The sequence below is a fragment of the Diadema setosum genome, chromosome 10 (assembly GCF_964275005.1).
Source record: "Diadema setosum chromosome 10, eeDiaSeto1, whole genome shotgun sequence".
Classification (NCBI taxonomy): Eukaryota; Metazoa; Echinodermata; class Echinoidea; order Diadematoida; family Diadematidae; genus Diadema; species Diadema setosum.
The window spans coordinates 33,620,557-33,637,184 of NC_092694.1; the positions used below are offsets into that span (position 1 = coordinate 33,620,557).

Sequence of the window (16,628 nt, forward strand, 5' to 3'; positions counted from 1 at the left end):
AAATCTCGTATTGTGGCGATATCAAAGGCACACGAACCCACTCTTGACTTCCTGTTGTTCACAAAATTCCTTACCATAGCTAGTCAATGAATTTTGGGAACAGAAGGAAGTTTATTCATTGTATACAACATTTGAAAATCTGTTACACCTTGTTTGTCCCCGCTACTTGTATCCAAATACAAAGCTCGCGTGTCTGTAACAGAAGCACGTGGCTTTATTTCAACACTAGGCAAACCATCAACGATGTAATATTACAAGTAGAATTGGTGATACTGATTTATCAAAGTCGAATTTCGTAATAGAATAACGTCCACTTGAGTTTATTTCTTGGTTCTGTTTCAGTAATTCCCAGAAAATTGACAAGAGCCTGGAATATGTTCAATATTCAAACAAATCTTTGCATCTTTCTAACTTTCTTTGAGACGAATAAAAATGCATAATCCACGCTTGCGCGATACCTGCCATCCCCTGAAGAAGTCTGTATAAAGAAGTTTGCTTCCTGAAATTATCAATCGTGACTACCTACAAATTTCGATCATGCGACTTATAATAGGTTTTCATTGGATGCATACAAGATATCACCGAGTGGATTTGTGAGTTTATTATCGGGGTTTGATGCTGCTATTTTTCTGTGCGATCTTACAATTCCTTTACAACTTCGACGTAATGTCGGGAAGATAATGATTATTCACTATGTATCAAGTGAAATGAGATTTCACACAGTGATACAAGACATATATTTGATTATTATAAAAAGTAATCACCAACCTAAAATATCGTTATTTCTTACATAGAAAAAAAAACTAAGAATAAAACACCGGTCCTGTTTTAGCCAGTTGACAGAACATGTATGAGCTCTTCAGATGAAACAGGGGAGTCTATACGATGAGAAGAGAAAAAGGAGAGAAAAAATAGGCTGGTCATCTAAATTTTGTTTGATTGACGGTAGATAATCTGAAAAGATTTTTCAAACGTAATGTAAAATTATACAAGATGAGGTTTGCCTACAACCTGTGTTTTGGTAATATCTTTCTACGTTTTATATAATACATATGTAATGTGTATATATATATATATATATATATATATATATATATATATATAGATATATTATATATATATATACATATATAAATTTTATGGGCAGAGTATCGTGGAGACGCGATCATCACCATCAATGATAATATTCAATCTACACGTTTGTATATATGGGAATGAAGAAGGGGATAGCTGGAAAGGAAAGTGATGAGATGTAATGAGATAAGATGAAGGAACACTAATTGAGACAAATGTATTACAAAGGAAGAGCAAAACGGCAAAAAAGGACAAAAGGGTACAACATTATGCAAATATTTTGCAGTCATTTTTTTTGTGTACGTTTGCCTTCCAATTTCGTAGTTACGTAATTCAAAATAGCCAACAAAAAAAAAGAAAAAAAGATAGCGCCATGAAGATGTTCATTCAACCTCGTTTGCCTTTCACTATGTCCTATCACTTCAAAAAATGTAGCATAAGCACAATTCAAATTAGAATTCCCATCGAGAATTCAGATTCGCATCAATGTAAGAGAGCAGGTGAGCATTTCCGAGTTCGTCGGAGAAGTTCATTCATATTAGAAACAAAAAGGTTGACCACCCGCCAGCTGATAGAAGAAGACTACATGACCATGGGAGAACGGCGAGCACATGTCACACAAGCTTGAAGGTCTAAAATCATTACATCACTTCAGAAAATAACGAAAAGATGATATGTTTGTTGAAATAAACGACATTTCTCCCGACATTCTTCGATCGCTCATAACAGACGGTTAATTTTGCTGAAATGATCTTCTCTTATGTCATGAGTGTAAATCAATATTATTTTGTTTTATTGTGTATACCAGTCATCGCCCGGTAAAAGACAGAAAATTAAGTACTATTCTCATTCAATAAGCATAATGTATAAAGGAAACGAGCATTTGCTGCAATCGTTTATGAATATGAAAATGCTTCAATGCGATTTCACGAAGTCTAAAGGAATGAATGCAAGTAGGTCTACGTAACTACAGAGATGTATAATGCAATTATTATAAAAAATACGCAGCCACGATAAGTGCATAAACCACTTCAATAGCAGCATGAAAACATTTGATCACATCAATATATGAGATGGGCAAGAACATTGCATGCTTTTATTGCTCGAAATTCCTTGCTCCTAAACAAAGTAGAATGTTCAATTGAAGCGACGGGTTATCACATCTCCGTCTCTCGCAAAACTGAATCATCACTTCGCAAATTTGGAGTGCTTTCTACAAATGTACATAAAAAAGTTTTTTTTTTTTTGTTTTTTTGTTTTTTTTGTTTGTTTATAGGCATGAGTTACCATATTCTACTGATTATAAATCGATTGAGCTACAAAACGGTAGTGTGTTGCTAAAACCATTACAACTCAATGATCGCGAAATCATTTGACTTGTGAACTTCTGAAAGAGATGGACTGAAAAACCCAGACTTCTAAACGTATAGATAATTGACAGAGCGACTATAGCCGAAAATTAGCATATTATGAAGAATTCATACAAAACTAGAACCAAAAAAGACTAAACAGTCAGCATCACCATTGTCGGTATCGTCGTAATATGGGATGTAATTTTATTTTGACTGCCTCTTTGAAATGCTGCAAACATCAAATACTGAACATCATAGTTTTTATTTGTGAATTCTAAGCGTATGAGAGAGAGAGAAAAAAAAAGACAACTTCTGCCGTATGTCTTGTTTCTCGCTTTATTGCAGCGTATGTCATTGTCGAAGTTTAAATTCTGTAATACATGTTCGTATCAAGTACATGAGAACTTGCACATTGGATTTTCAACAACCATAAAATCGTTGGGGTCCGTAAAAGTGGTTACGTAATACATACGAAGCACATCACTATAATGCATTTTATGGACCGGTGCAGAATAAAGAGACTGTCTGTAATCGGCCTTTGAACTTCTCTATTATGCTCATAATCCCCGACTTTTCGGATGGCGTCTACGAGTGCGTCTTAGGAATGTTTTTGTATCAACATCCTGTCTATTCAAAGAGGTACAATGTAACCTGATACTCTGGCCACCTGGTCTATTCAAAGTGTTCTTGCCTATAACACACGCACATGTTACGCTGTGTTTCACCATGATGAATATAATTGTAAGACCCCATAGTGGCAATATCGGCTCTTGCATTGTATGAAAATGATGACTATTATACAGTATATCCTCTATTTGGTTCGTTGGCCGAGTAGATTTTTTGAACGATCTTATAACATAATCACGCTGTCATTCATAAGTATGAGAGAGCGAAAAAAAAAAAAAAGCTTCAAGCAACATCGAAGTTGAGTTTCTCAAACCAATCTTCCATTTGAGTTTGTTTCTTGGTTTTGTTTCAACAATTTTCATAATGTTGACAAGAGCCTGATGGGATGTTCAATATTCAGATAAATCGTTGCATCTTTCTTGCAATCTTTGACAGCTAATGAAGACTAAACATGCGAACTCCATGCATTTTTGTATAAAGACGTTTGCTTTGTGAAATTATCCATCATGACTGCCTCCAGATTTCGACCATAATTAAATTTATATGACTTACGTTTCCATGACATGAATAAAGGAGATCAACGAGCGCATTTGTAAGTTTACTGTCGGGTTGTATGTTGCAAATTTTATGTGCAATCATGATTCCCTTACAACTCTACCGTAATGGCGGGAAGGTATTGTACACTGCACATCACTTGAAATTAAATGTCACACAGTGATATGATAATCATCAGCAAACGGGATAGATTATTGTATATATATATATATATATATATATATATATATATATATATATATATATATTTATACATATAACACCTATTCAAGTCAGTTGATGGAGCATTTATGAGCTCTTCCGGTCTGCAAACGAAACATCGGAGTCTATGCGATAAGAAGAAAGATTGAGAGATAAAGAGATAAAAAATAGGCTGGTCTTCTAAATTTAGTTCCATAGACGGTAATCTGAACACGCTTTTGCAAACGAAATGAAATATTACACACGCCTAGGTTTGCCTATAATCTGTGTTATGGTGATATCTTATGAGATTATATATAATAATACGGGCAAAATATCTTGGAAAGGTGATCGCCACCATCAATGGGGATATTCAATCTAAACGATTACTTGTAGATGATGGGAATGAAGAAGTGGATAGCTGGAAAGGAAAGTAATGAGATGCAATGAGATAAATCGAAGCAGCACTAATCGAGGCAAATGTATTTCAAAGGAAGAGCAAAACGGCATATTCGAGTGTTCAAAATGGTTCAACATTATGCAAAGATTTTGCAGTCATTTGTGTGTGTGTGTATGTGTACGTTTGTCTTCTAATTTCACAGTTAGGTAATTCAAAATCGCCTAAAAGAAAAAAGATCGCGCAATGAAGATGTTCATTCAATCTCAGTTTCCTTTCACTATATCCTATCACTTCAAATTACGTAGCCTTAACACAATTCAAATTAGAATGCCATTGAGAATTCAAATTCGTCTCAATATGAGAGAGCGTCTTTTCAAACAGGGTCGCAGGTGAGCATTCCCGAGCTCGACGGAGAAATTCATTCAATTTAGCAACAAAAAAGGTTGGCCATCCGGCAGCTGTAGAAGAAGCCGACATGATCATGGAAGTATGGCAAGTACAAGCCACACAGGCTTGAAGACCTACAATTATTACATCACTTCAGAAAATAAGGAAAAGACGATATTTTTGTTGAAATAAACGACATTTCTCCGGGCATTCTTTGATATCTCATAACAGGCGGCTAATTTTGCTGAAATGATCTTCTCTTGTGTCATGAGTGTAAATCAATATTTTTTTTTATTGTGTATACCAGTCATCCCCCGATAAAAGACAAAAACAAAAATGAAGTACTAACAATCTCATTCAATAAGCATAATGTATAAAGGAAACGAGCATTTGCTGCAATCGTTTATGAATATGAAAATGCTTCAATGCGATTTCACGAAGTCTAATGGAATGAATGAATGTAGGCATACCTAAATGCAGAGATATACGTAGACATAAAAAAAATACACAGGCACGATAAGTGCATAAATTACTTCAATAGCAACATGAAAAAAAAATTGATTACATCGATAAACATGAGATAAGACAAGAACATTAATTTCATGTTTTTATTGCCCGAAATACCTTGCTCCTAAACAAAGTGTTCAATTGAAGCGATGTGGTTATCACATCTCAGTCTCTCGCAAAATTGAATCACCACTTCGCAAATTTGGAGCGCTCTCTACAAAGAAAAAAAAAAGAAAAGTCTTTTTTTTCGGTATAAGTTGTCATATTTGACTGATTATAAATGGATTGAACTCAATGATCGGAAAAAAAAATTGACTCGTGAACTTACGAAAGAGATGGACTGAAAACACCTCAGACTTCTAAATGTATAAGTAATTGACAGAGCGACTATAGCCGAATATTAGCATATTATGAGGAATTCATACAGAACTAGAACAAAAAAGACTAGTAAACAGTCGACATCACCATCGTCGGTATCATCGAAATATGGGATATTATTTCATTTTGACTACTTCTTTGAAATGCTGCAAACATCAAATACCGAACATCATAATTATATCTACTATTTTTTGGCGAATGCTAAGCGTATGAGAGAAAAAATGCCATATGTCTTGTTTACTCGCTTTATTGCAGCGTATTTCGTTGTCGAAGTTTAAATTCTATACATATATGTTGGTTACAACCACATGAGAACTTGCACATTCGTTTCCCAACAACCATAAAATCATTGGGGTCCGTAAAAGTGGTTACGTAATACATACGAAGCACGTCACTATAATGCATTCTATGGACCGGTGCAGAAAAAAAGAGACTGTCTGTAATCGGCCTTTGAACTTCTCTATTATGCTCATAATCCCCGACTTTTCAGATGGCGTCTACGAGTGCGTCTTAGGAATGTTTTTGTATCAACATCCTGTCTATTCAAGGAGGTACAATGTAACCTGATACTCTGGCCACCTGGTCTATTCAATTTATATGAATTTACGACTTCGAGGAAGTAGCACAATCGACTGCGTTGTTTGTATGCAGTACATCCCCTACTCGGTTTGTTCTTGGCCAAGTGTTTTTTTTTAAACGATTTTATAGCATAATCAGAATATTATTCATGACGGTAAAACTCTTCAAACAACTACAAGTAACATCGCTGTCATGATAACAAACAGACACAAAAACATTCACACACATCACATGCATGCAGGGACACGCAAAAGATTTACTTTTGAATTTATTCAATTCGCCGAGTTTTGGCAAATCCCAGGACTCGGCAGCGGAAGAAGAAGGCCAACATTTCATGCCAATAATGGTAAGCAGGTTGTCATGCCGAGGTGGCTTTCATAGAAGATCCATAAGTACGACATTGCATTCCTGATATAACACGAAGTAGTATGCTACAATACTTTATCATGTAAATGTGTGCTAATAAGGTAGGTGCGTGCACGCAACGGTCTTGACCGCCGCACGCACGCTTTTCACTTGAGTGTGACAATTTGCATACCGATGCAAATGAGATCGCCAGAGCGTGCGGCTGGTCGCTCGTCATTGGTCAGTTTCCCGACCGTTGCGAAGGTCTGAATGTCGTGAAAATTGCACTCATGTTTGTCAATATTTTGCTTGTTTATAGACATAAGATATGACCAATCATCACAAAATGTTCACAGATGGCAACTTTGATGTATGTAGTCCCACAAAATATAAATCATTTTCAACATAGGCATCGTATTGTTGGTGAAATTCTAAGTTTAAAAATGCGTGTTCATTTCACTCTCTCAGCCCGAGTATACTCGGGACCAGTCCACAGCCTGGAAAACGTCAGCCCGAGTATACTCGGGACACGTCCTAAACGGGTTAAAATTAAAAGTAAGTTTATTATCAAACAGAGATGACAATCACTCGTTATATCACATGAAATATTTTTAAAGATATTGTTGAAATTGTCACAATATTACATAATATACTACATGTATGCAAGCATCATGCAAATAAAGAACTATTTTGAAAAGTCAATGAAATACTACTTCTTTGATCTTCTCCTTCTCTCCCTCGTCTTTATCTTACCCTGAATTTTTCACAGCTGCCTGGCTGGAATCCGTTTCCATGTGACGGCTCGAGCGTGATGTCAGTCTTGTCGTTCTCCCCGTACACTACGAGATGTACCGGCGACGAGAGAGAGGAGGCATCTTCACTTCCAGTCACTACGTACACCTGCCAGTCGTGAGCTGTCAGAAATAATTGACACATGCATTGTACATGTAGGTACTCTCATTTACTACCAAGAGGACAGATTAAAATCCAACATTTTCTACAGTTGTTTCAACCTCCAGATAAACTTCCAGTTTAACATCTGCATATCAAATATTCCGAAACTAAGATTATGTAGCACACCCTGATTCAACACACATGTAACTTTGCATAGTGTACTGTACATGCAAATACTACAAGTCTTCCCAGAAGAAAGTGTGAAGTCAATTCAACAGACCAATTACATTGCACACATTGGACTTAGTATATGACAAAGGCTGTTACTCGCGCAGTGCATAGGTCTGTTCAATTGCGAAAAGATGCTGCTCAAGCGGAGCTGACAAGCCATTAGAATACCACCCTTGGTCATTCTTGACCAATGGAGGCCCCATCTTATCACTAGTAACCCTTGTTTCAGTGATTGCAGCCATAACAGGTATCACAATTTTGTCTCATGATAATATGGATTCTTTACAAGAGGTTTTTAATAAGGAATTGCAATATGTTACAAGTTGGCTGCGAATGAACAAATTATTAATCAATATAACAAAAACTAATTTTATGATATTTACAAAGAAAAAATTAACATTGATACTGTATCTATTAATATGTGTGGTTCTCAAATCATGCAAGTTTCCTCACTGAAATTTCTTGGAGTTTTTGTAGACACTAAGTTGAATTGGTCAAATCATATTAATTATATTTGTAATAAATTATCAAAAAATATTGGTGTAATGTACAAACTTAGTTTTCTCCCGAATTCTGTTTTGAAATCAATTTATAGTGCTATAATTTTACCTTATTTGTATTATGGAATAATTGTTTGGGGTAATGCTCATGAATGTCATATTCAAAGACTATTACTACTTCAAAAACGTGCAATACGAATCATTGCCCATGCCTCTTATCTTGCCCATACCCCACCACTCTTTCTATCCCTGAAAATATTGCAATTGAATGATATGTATAAATACCAAGTGGGGATTTTTATGTATTTATGTAAGAACTTTATATACCAAAAACTCTTTTGGACTTTTTCACATACAATAATCAAATTCATAATTACAATACGCGAACCGCGAGTGATTTTCACCTACCTCTATCTCGTACATCTTTTTATCAACGATCTATTCTTTACAGTGGTCCTATTCTGTAAAATTCTCTCCCCTTTGAAATACGCAATGCTAACTCATTGAATATATTTAAGTCTGGTTATAAAAAAATTCTCTTCAATAATTACAACCAAATTCATTTAAGTTAGAGTATCAGTTTTTACCCTTTACGTTTTGAGACATCAGGTGTTTGTTATTGTCTTTGTGTGTTGATTGTTATGTCTTAGTCTTGTCTTGTTCTTATGTTTTACTAGTCTTGCTTCGAACACATTGGTAACAGAAATTTAACGAGTGTTTTTAGGTCAGCCGAAAATAAGGGACATTTCCTTTCTGGCTGCTGCCTACCACAGCAATTCCTTTTACACTGTTTAACTGATATTTTGTAATTGTATTCTAATGTTGTTGTATGTGTTTGTTTGTTTTTATATCTTCTTTGCTTGGTGAAATAAAGAAACTTGAAAAAACAATTGAACAGCTCTCCATTTCATGAGCAATTACTTCATTTGTGACAACATGGACCAACATGACTCTCCCTGCCATGTATCTATTTCGTAACACTCTAACTCATGCTACACGTATATAGTCCAACAGGAATCTTTTGATCAGTGCCAAATGTACCATACTGTGCAGATTTTCAACTTACGCTGAATTGTCCTTGTTTCAGTGAGCTTGAGTTCTCGCTCAATCTTGTTGTCATCTTCGCCGGCATCTAACCATCTGCAAAGAAATGAAAAACATCTCATGAACATGACACTAAAAACCTTCAAGTCTGGCTTGAATCAAACAAGCACACTGCACACACACACAAACAAATTGGATTGCATAAAATGTATTCATTACACTGAAACAAACATGTCAAACAGGTACAAAAATCTCTGAGTTGAAACCAAGATCATCGTTCCTGCAGAGTGTAGTACTGATAAGTCCATGATTAATTGTAATTTTGGCATGAGCATGCTTAACACTTTAAAGTCATGTGCAGGTAATGGTTGGCACTCAAGTCAGAGAAGACAATTATATAGACATGTAGCTCTTTGTAATAGCTGGAGGTGCAAACTATCTGGTTAAATACAGTACTGTACATTGCATCTAAGCAGCACCTGGGTCATCAACGGCATTGAAACGTCTTATTCTACAATGGGAGCTCTTAGTGGGCGCAAACCTAGGATCTGTTGTTGAAGTGCCAAAAGCATAAACCACTAGACACCATAGCTTCTGCACATATCTCTTAGGGGGAAAATCATATCATAGGTGGTACCATGCCAGCAACACATGAGACAATGGTGGAGGAATACTAACCTCTCGCAGTTGAAGACATACTCCATCTTGGAGTCTTTCTTCTCCTTGACGATGACCTCGTCCAAGTACCACCCCTCCCCGGGGTCGTCGCCGTCATGACTGACAACGACCTTGGTGGGCTTCTTGACGGACACTGCCTCCAGCTCGAAGCAGTCCACCTTTGAAAAATAAAACAAAATTGTTGTCAATTTAACTCTTCCTGTGCCAGGGACTTTTAACAGTGTATGCAAAGCAATAGGATTTACTCATGGCAATCGGCAGTCGAAACACACAAAGAGGTACACTACTGGTAGGTTATCTTCTTTATGCAGTGTACGGTGGTTAGCCTCATAGTAGGCCTACAATTTACACTTCAATAGCAGATGTCATTATCAATAATATCAACACAATTCTGCATGCTTGTCAAGAATATTTAATGCAAGCACATTTCTTTCTGCCTTCACACTGAATGACATTGATCAAGTCAACATAAATGTATGAAAAAAATGTGTACGTGATATACAACACCTGGTACTGTGTACCCATGTCAGTAACCAGGAAAATTTATGCTGAAAAAAACAAAAAAAAACAGAAACATAAAGAAGAGAAGGGGTACTTTTTTAAAGGCAGAAGATATTTTGCATTTTCAGATGATTATAATTATGCCAACTCCATCGCACGACACAGCACTGTACAAGACAAATTCACATAAATCCATTTTCAATCTCTCGTGGGGGTGCTACACGTACTCTCACAATCCTTTTGAATGCATACACCGTATCTACCAGTAGTTTTACAACACGGCCCACATACACACAAACACACAGGTACAATGCATACACAGCCTTCATAGATTCGTACCTGTCCGGCTCGAAACAGATCATCGTTGTTGGACCTGTGGAGCAGCCGCTTCCCCGTGTCGCCCTTCTCACCAAAGAGATTGAGTGAGACGCTGGAGTCTGTGGCCGCATTGGGCTTGGTTCCCGTCACGACCTGGATGTAGTACTTCAGGACTGTAGGCAAGGAATGATTCAAAACAATGATACAATTGTACATACTGAAAGCAGAAACCCATCCTCACATACATTCAGGCTCTATACTGCAAAATCACTGTGATAAAAATGCTGGTCTGAAGAAAGCATAATGACACAGTTTGATAGATACAATGTGACTTTGATATTTAAAATCTAAATCTTCGTTGTATGTACACATGTAGACAGAGGTACATGTAACATACTATATCTACATGTACACTGTAGGCAGTCAAAGTCACAACATATCCACTGTACATGAAGGGCTACAAACATTCATATGTCATGGGAAGAATTGAAACACACTTTTGGGAGAATACTTGCACACATACATTTTATATTGTACATGTACAATGTATGTTCCATGCACTTCAATGATTGATAATAATTCCATACTCAAGATTTTCTCTCTTTTGCCAAAATATAAAGATATAGAACTGTAGTTACTTCATCAAAGAGCCTTTTCCAGAAACAGGGAAACTTGGAAGTTCTGTAGACATACAATGTATTTTGGAAAACAGCACCAACTAAAAAGCATTTCCATCTAGCATCGAATGGAAGCCCAGACTCTTTGGGATATCAAATTGTACATGTGACATCATTTTTAGGAATGCTGTAGAAATCCTGGGTTAAGGCTGAAAGGGCATTTTACAAATGAAAAAAAAAAACAACCAACAACCCCCCCAAAAAACAAGTAAAATATACATGCATACTGTATACGCCAAATATTTCGCGAGGTTTTTATTTTCGCGAATTTTGCGAGTCGAGTGCTATTCGCGAAATTAAAGACACACGAAAATATTGACTCTGATCCCGATGTTATATGTGACGTACGCGTATACACTTCTCCATTCAGTACAGGACTCCAGCGATCGCGAATTTAACCACTCGTGAAATCGTCGGGAATTCCCGATTCGCGAAAATTTAGACTAGCAAAATATATGGCGTATACAGTATATGATAAACTATAAAGGTTTGACAGCTTCATATCTAAGGAAGATAGAGTGTACAGATGTGTAATGTTGACTCTCACTACTTTTAAGACAGAAAAATATTTGTCAATTCTAAGAGCACTTACATTTTGTACTTGTTCATGAACATTACATGTATTTATATTTAGATCAATGTACACATTTATTTATATTTAGATCAATGTACACATTTATTTATATTTGGGAGATCAGAGAGGAGGAGAGAAAAGGAGAAAGATTGCCTCACCTGGCAAAGTTTTCTTCCCAGGTGTGGAGACGGGAAGTTCCCTCCACACATCGCCATCATCCTCCTTCACTGACAGCCAGCGATTCTTGAACTTACAGACGTGTTGGTCGCCACTCTCGGGGTCTATCAGCTTCACCTGTTACCATGGCGATGATTGGGAAAGTCCATGTAAGTCACAAACATGAACCTCCCTGCATGCAGGACTTACAAGTTACACATGCAGAGTACCTGGGCAACATTCAAAAAGCCTACAGATCCGTGTTCCCAAAGTACAATATACAAAGTTGTAGTCACAAGGTTCTTCTATACACTGTAAGACCTGAATCGTTAGTGAGATTTCGCTTCAGTGCCAAAACAAATCTTCTCTTTTACTTGGTTTGCGCGAAGTCTAAAAACTGATTTCCTACTAATTTCTTTTAATTTCAATAAGTACAGTTTGGCCCATTTCTGCTTTTGATTTGCTTTGTTTTGGTGTGGTTTGTTACATTTACTGTATCTCTTTTTTTTTTTTTTATTGTTTCCACCGATGTTAAATACCGTATAACAATTAGAATGCAACAAAGATATGGGAAGAGAATGCAATGATGGATTTAGTGAAGAATTAATAAGGCTCCTTCAGAGAATAAACACTTCTTGGCTTGACGACTGCAACTAGGAAATGTAACAAACACAGCAAAATGCAATTAGACAAATTTATTTGTCACAGGTTATCTGTGTATTCTAAATGTCTAGCATTGTAAGTTGGATTGTAATTTTTTTACTCTGAGTGTTTTGTTATAAAGGAAAGAAAAATCCAATTCATACTTATCCTCCATTTCTGTTCAAAAAATTATCAATAAGTGATAGATGAAAAATGCACTCTCCTTGAAAAACAAGAACAAAAAATAAAGTTTCTAGTTTGATTATCTTGTTGTCATGCCAACCGTATCAAGTCTCCAGGATGCCCTGTAGGAGTCCAATCCAATCCGGATCTTGTATATGTTGCCGATACCCTTCAGATTAACCTGTAGGCAAACAAAATAAGAATATGATTACTATATTAACCTGCTGAAGATTACAAATCTGTACATGTATTCTTGAGTATATATGAAGAGTTTGTTTGCAAAAACCGATAAGTCCATATTTGCCAAATGGAGATATTTGCGATTTGAGGTCAAGAAAAATAAAGAGAATAATAAGAATTTTTTTACTTCTTTAGACCATAAGTTCAAAAATGTACCTCTAAATGTAGTGACCAATATATCATTTAAAAGGTATTATTTTGTACTTTATGACACATATCTTACTTCAAAATCTTCAAAAATGGACTTATCGGTTTTTGCAAACAAACTCTTCATATGTACAGTTGTACTTGACAAGAGTCCATAGAAAATACTCTTAGTAAAATCAGCTCGTCCCCAATGGGTTAAAAAGACAAAATTGCCCTTCTCATTACACTGTACCAGGTACATTCTGAATGGTAATTCAAAGATTCAGCGATTTATTCAAGTACATAGAATCAACAAGATATGCAGTTATCCAGGCATATACATGTATGACATTGCATGGTACACGGACTGTATGCCATCCTCCAAGGAGACACAAAATACAAGAAGCTCAGCAATCCTGTGACAAGAGACTGGTGCACAATCCCATCTGAGCTCACCTTGAATGACTCCTCGCTGCTGGGGCTGAACAGCTTGGGGCCACCTTTGCCCAGAGTGAAGGGTTCTGACACCTTCTTCTGTCCATAGACAACCAGTATCACGCTTCCCTTGGTTGACAGGGATCCTGTTTTCACCACACACTTCCACTCGCCATCTACAGAGTAGATGTAAAAGTCACAACAATAAAAAAAAAATAAGCATGGATAAAAACAAGCAAAATATGTGACGTTGAGGTGGCAAATGTGTGAGCAAGACTTGATATTGGTAATCAGGTGTGACTTTTCATCTTTCTTTTCTCCCCCCCCCCCCCAATTTGCTTTAATTTGTCTTGTTGCAGCTGTTATTGCTACTGTTGTTGCTGTAGATGTTGTGCATATAATTGTCATTGCTGTTGTGTCTTGCATCTGTCCTACATGTACGTGTCTCATTTGAAAAAGAAAAAGGATGCTAGGATAGCAAATTTTTTTTTCTCATATTGGAACTTCTTGTCGGAGCAGCCAATCAAGAGGCAGGATTCTTGTCATTACCATGATGACACTTGCCACTGAAGCAGGAGTTGTTACCATAGCAACCATTTTATTTTTTCTATAAAATAGAACCCTGGTTATCACTCACTGATGATTGCTTGCATTTATGGTTTCACCTTGGACAGCATACTGTATTTTAAGGGGACTGTACAGTTCTGGTTGAGTTGAGGATTTAGCTTTTAAAGGACAAGTTCACCTTCATAAACATAAGGATTGAGAGAATGCAGCAATATTAGTAGAACCCATCAGTGAAAGTTTGAGGAGAATTGGACAATCGATGCAAAAGTTATGAATTTTTAAAATTTTTGTGTTGGAAATGCTGGACGAGGAGACTGCTACAGCTTGTGATGTCATATGAGTACAACGGTATAAAGAAAATGTAAAGAAAATTCAACATATTTTCATTTTTTTCGCATAATAAAAGAGCATTTGACTTCCCTCTTTCTAAAGGCAGGGGGAATAATATTACCCATAACATATACTGGTAACAAGTTAAGGGAATGTGTGCTTTTTTCAAAAGATGAAATTTTGTGAAATTCTCTTTATATTTTCCTTATATTGTTGTACGCATGTGACATCATACACTGCAGTAGTCTTCTCATCCAGCGGTTGCTGCACAAAAACTTCAAAAATTCATAACTTTTGAACGGATTGTCCGATTTTCCTCAAACTTTCAATGAAGTGTTCTACTAATATTGCTACATTTCTCAATCCTTATGTTTATGAAGGTGAACTTGTCCTTTAACATTTTGCGAGATATTCAGAAACCACTCTGTGAGATGTTAAAGAGCATGCAATTCTAAGGGGAATCAAAACTTTATTTGATGAAAATCGGTTTTGAAATGGCTGAGATATCCAAAAACAAGGTGAAACAAAGAGTTTCTAATGAAAGACGTGGCCTGTCGCCTTTTATTATTATCACTTTTTTGGATATCAAATAAACGTTGAATCCTTCTTAAAATTACATGCTCTTTCATATTTCATAAGAGGTTTCTCATTATTTCACATAGGAATGTTATAAACCTGAATCGTCACCTCAACCAGTACTGTACTGTCCCTTTAATCCTCTCATTTTCTGCTTTTCTTCCTGAAGTGATCAAACTGCAGACTCACTGACGACGACTGCCAGGTATTCATTTTACTGTACCTTCATACTGAGTTTTCTCTTTCTCATCCATCAACACAGGGGCAGCTGCTGGTGCCGCTTCTTTTACTTGCTTCAGCTTGGGACCTGGAACGAATTGAAAGGAGTCAGGGATTAGAAACATCACCAAGTACACACAGTAGGCCTATAATCTCATTATAAGAGGCCTTTATACAACACAATGATTTTGCAGGTCCCAATTCTTCAAATTTCTTTATTTTTGCACTCAGATATTATGAGAATCCTGATATAACAAGGTAATTGTTGTAGTTTTTCAGATTCTTGTTATAACAAGGTTCCCCCGTAGCATGAAAGGCAAGACAAGTTGTACCTTATGCCTTTTTTGTTAAAAATCAGGTGAAAATGCATCAGGTATTTGTTTTCATTTCAGTCATTTGCTACCAACCTCCCATTATGAGATTTGGCTATCTTTAACGGTACCACAGTTGCAAAATTTTATAAAGTAATTACTGTTGAATCCAACCACACTCACCTTGATGATAAATTCTTCAGACATCAAATGAGTATAGAATATCAATCATAATCATGTAAGCATAATAATGTCAGTGACGGGTTGTAGGAAAAATACATATAACACTACGCTAATAAATAAACAAACAATTATTTTTTTTTCTTCAATATGATGGAATTCTGTACAAGCACATTTCATGGCCCTTCATGCTACAGCAGCAAAGACCTGAAGTGTTAGTAGGGTGCATTGGTATTAGGTTTGTTTAAACTGCGCAGGCATCTTATTCCACGTTTGTTCTCTTATTGTCGATTTTTGTTTTTCACATCCTTGTAAATTGTACTTCAGCTAAAAAGTGATGTGTTCTACTATGAATCAAAGAAAAAAAACAATAACAATATTTTTTCTGCACTTGCATTGAATATGTAGTCCCCTGCAGTATGTGTAACTTCAAAATATACGCATAACTTCTTCTGACATGCAGTTGTGACATTAAATCAACTTGCCTCCAAAGAAAAACAAAATGCTCTTTTAACTACAAAAATAAAGGTATTGTGGTTTGTAACCTCACCATGACTGTTCTATAACGAATATTGAAGATGTATGCTGGTGACACTGTTTCACTTTTTCACTTTTTCCTTTTTTGCTACCACTACTTGTGAAACAAAATTTCTTTATTACACACCTCGAATCACATACATGTACATGTACATGTATTTTTAGAAACTTGTTTTTCTTTGTGTATGTGTGTGGGTTTTGTAATCTTTCAGCGTCACTTCATGTGAGAGTGGAAGGAGGGGATTCAAGCCATTTTACACACTTTGCATTGCTCTTACTTCCTACAGCCTGTAGCTTTTTTACAAAGCAAATGTCAGTGCATTTG

At 36.2% G+C, this 16,628-nt stretch overlaps 1 protein-coding gene across 1 annotated transcript in view; it reads right to left on the reverse strand.

Moving 5' to 3' along the window:
• The window catches only part of LOC140233960 (uncharacterized), a 143,299-nt gene that overhangs the window by 62,496 nt on the left and 64,175 nt on the right, over positions 1 to 16,628 (reverse strand). The window contains exons 18-25 of the mRNA XM_072314048.1: positions 15,280 to 15,363; positions 13,605 to 13,759; positions 12,883 to 12,963; positions 11,960 to 12,095; positions 10,572 to 10,723; positions 9,732 to 9,889; positions 9,076 to 9,149; positions 7,138 to 7,298 (exon numbers count right to left, since the gene is read on the reverse strand). Coding sequence (XP_072170149.1) covers positions 7,138 to 7,298; positions 9,076 to 9,149; positions 9,732 to 9,889; positions 10,572 to 10,723; positions 11,960 to 12,095; positions 12,883 to 12,963; positions 13,605 to 13,759; positions 15,280 to 15,363 — 1,001 coding nt within the window. The remainder of the gene's footprint in view (positions 1 to 7,137; positions 7,299 to 9,075; positions 9,150 to 9,731; positions 9,890 to 10,571; positions 10,724 to 11,959; positions 12,096 to 12,882; positions 12,964 to 13,604; positions 13,760 to 15,279; positions 15,364 to 16,628) is intronic.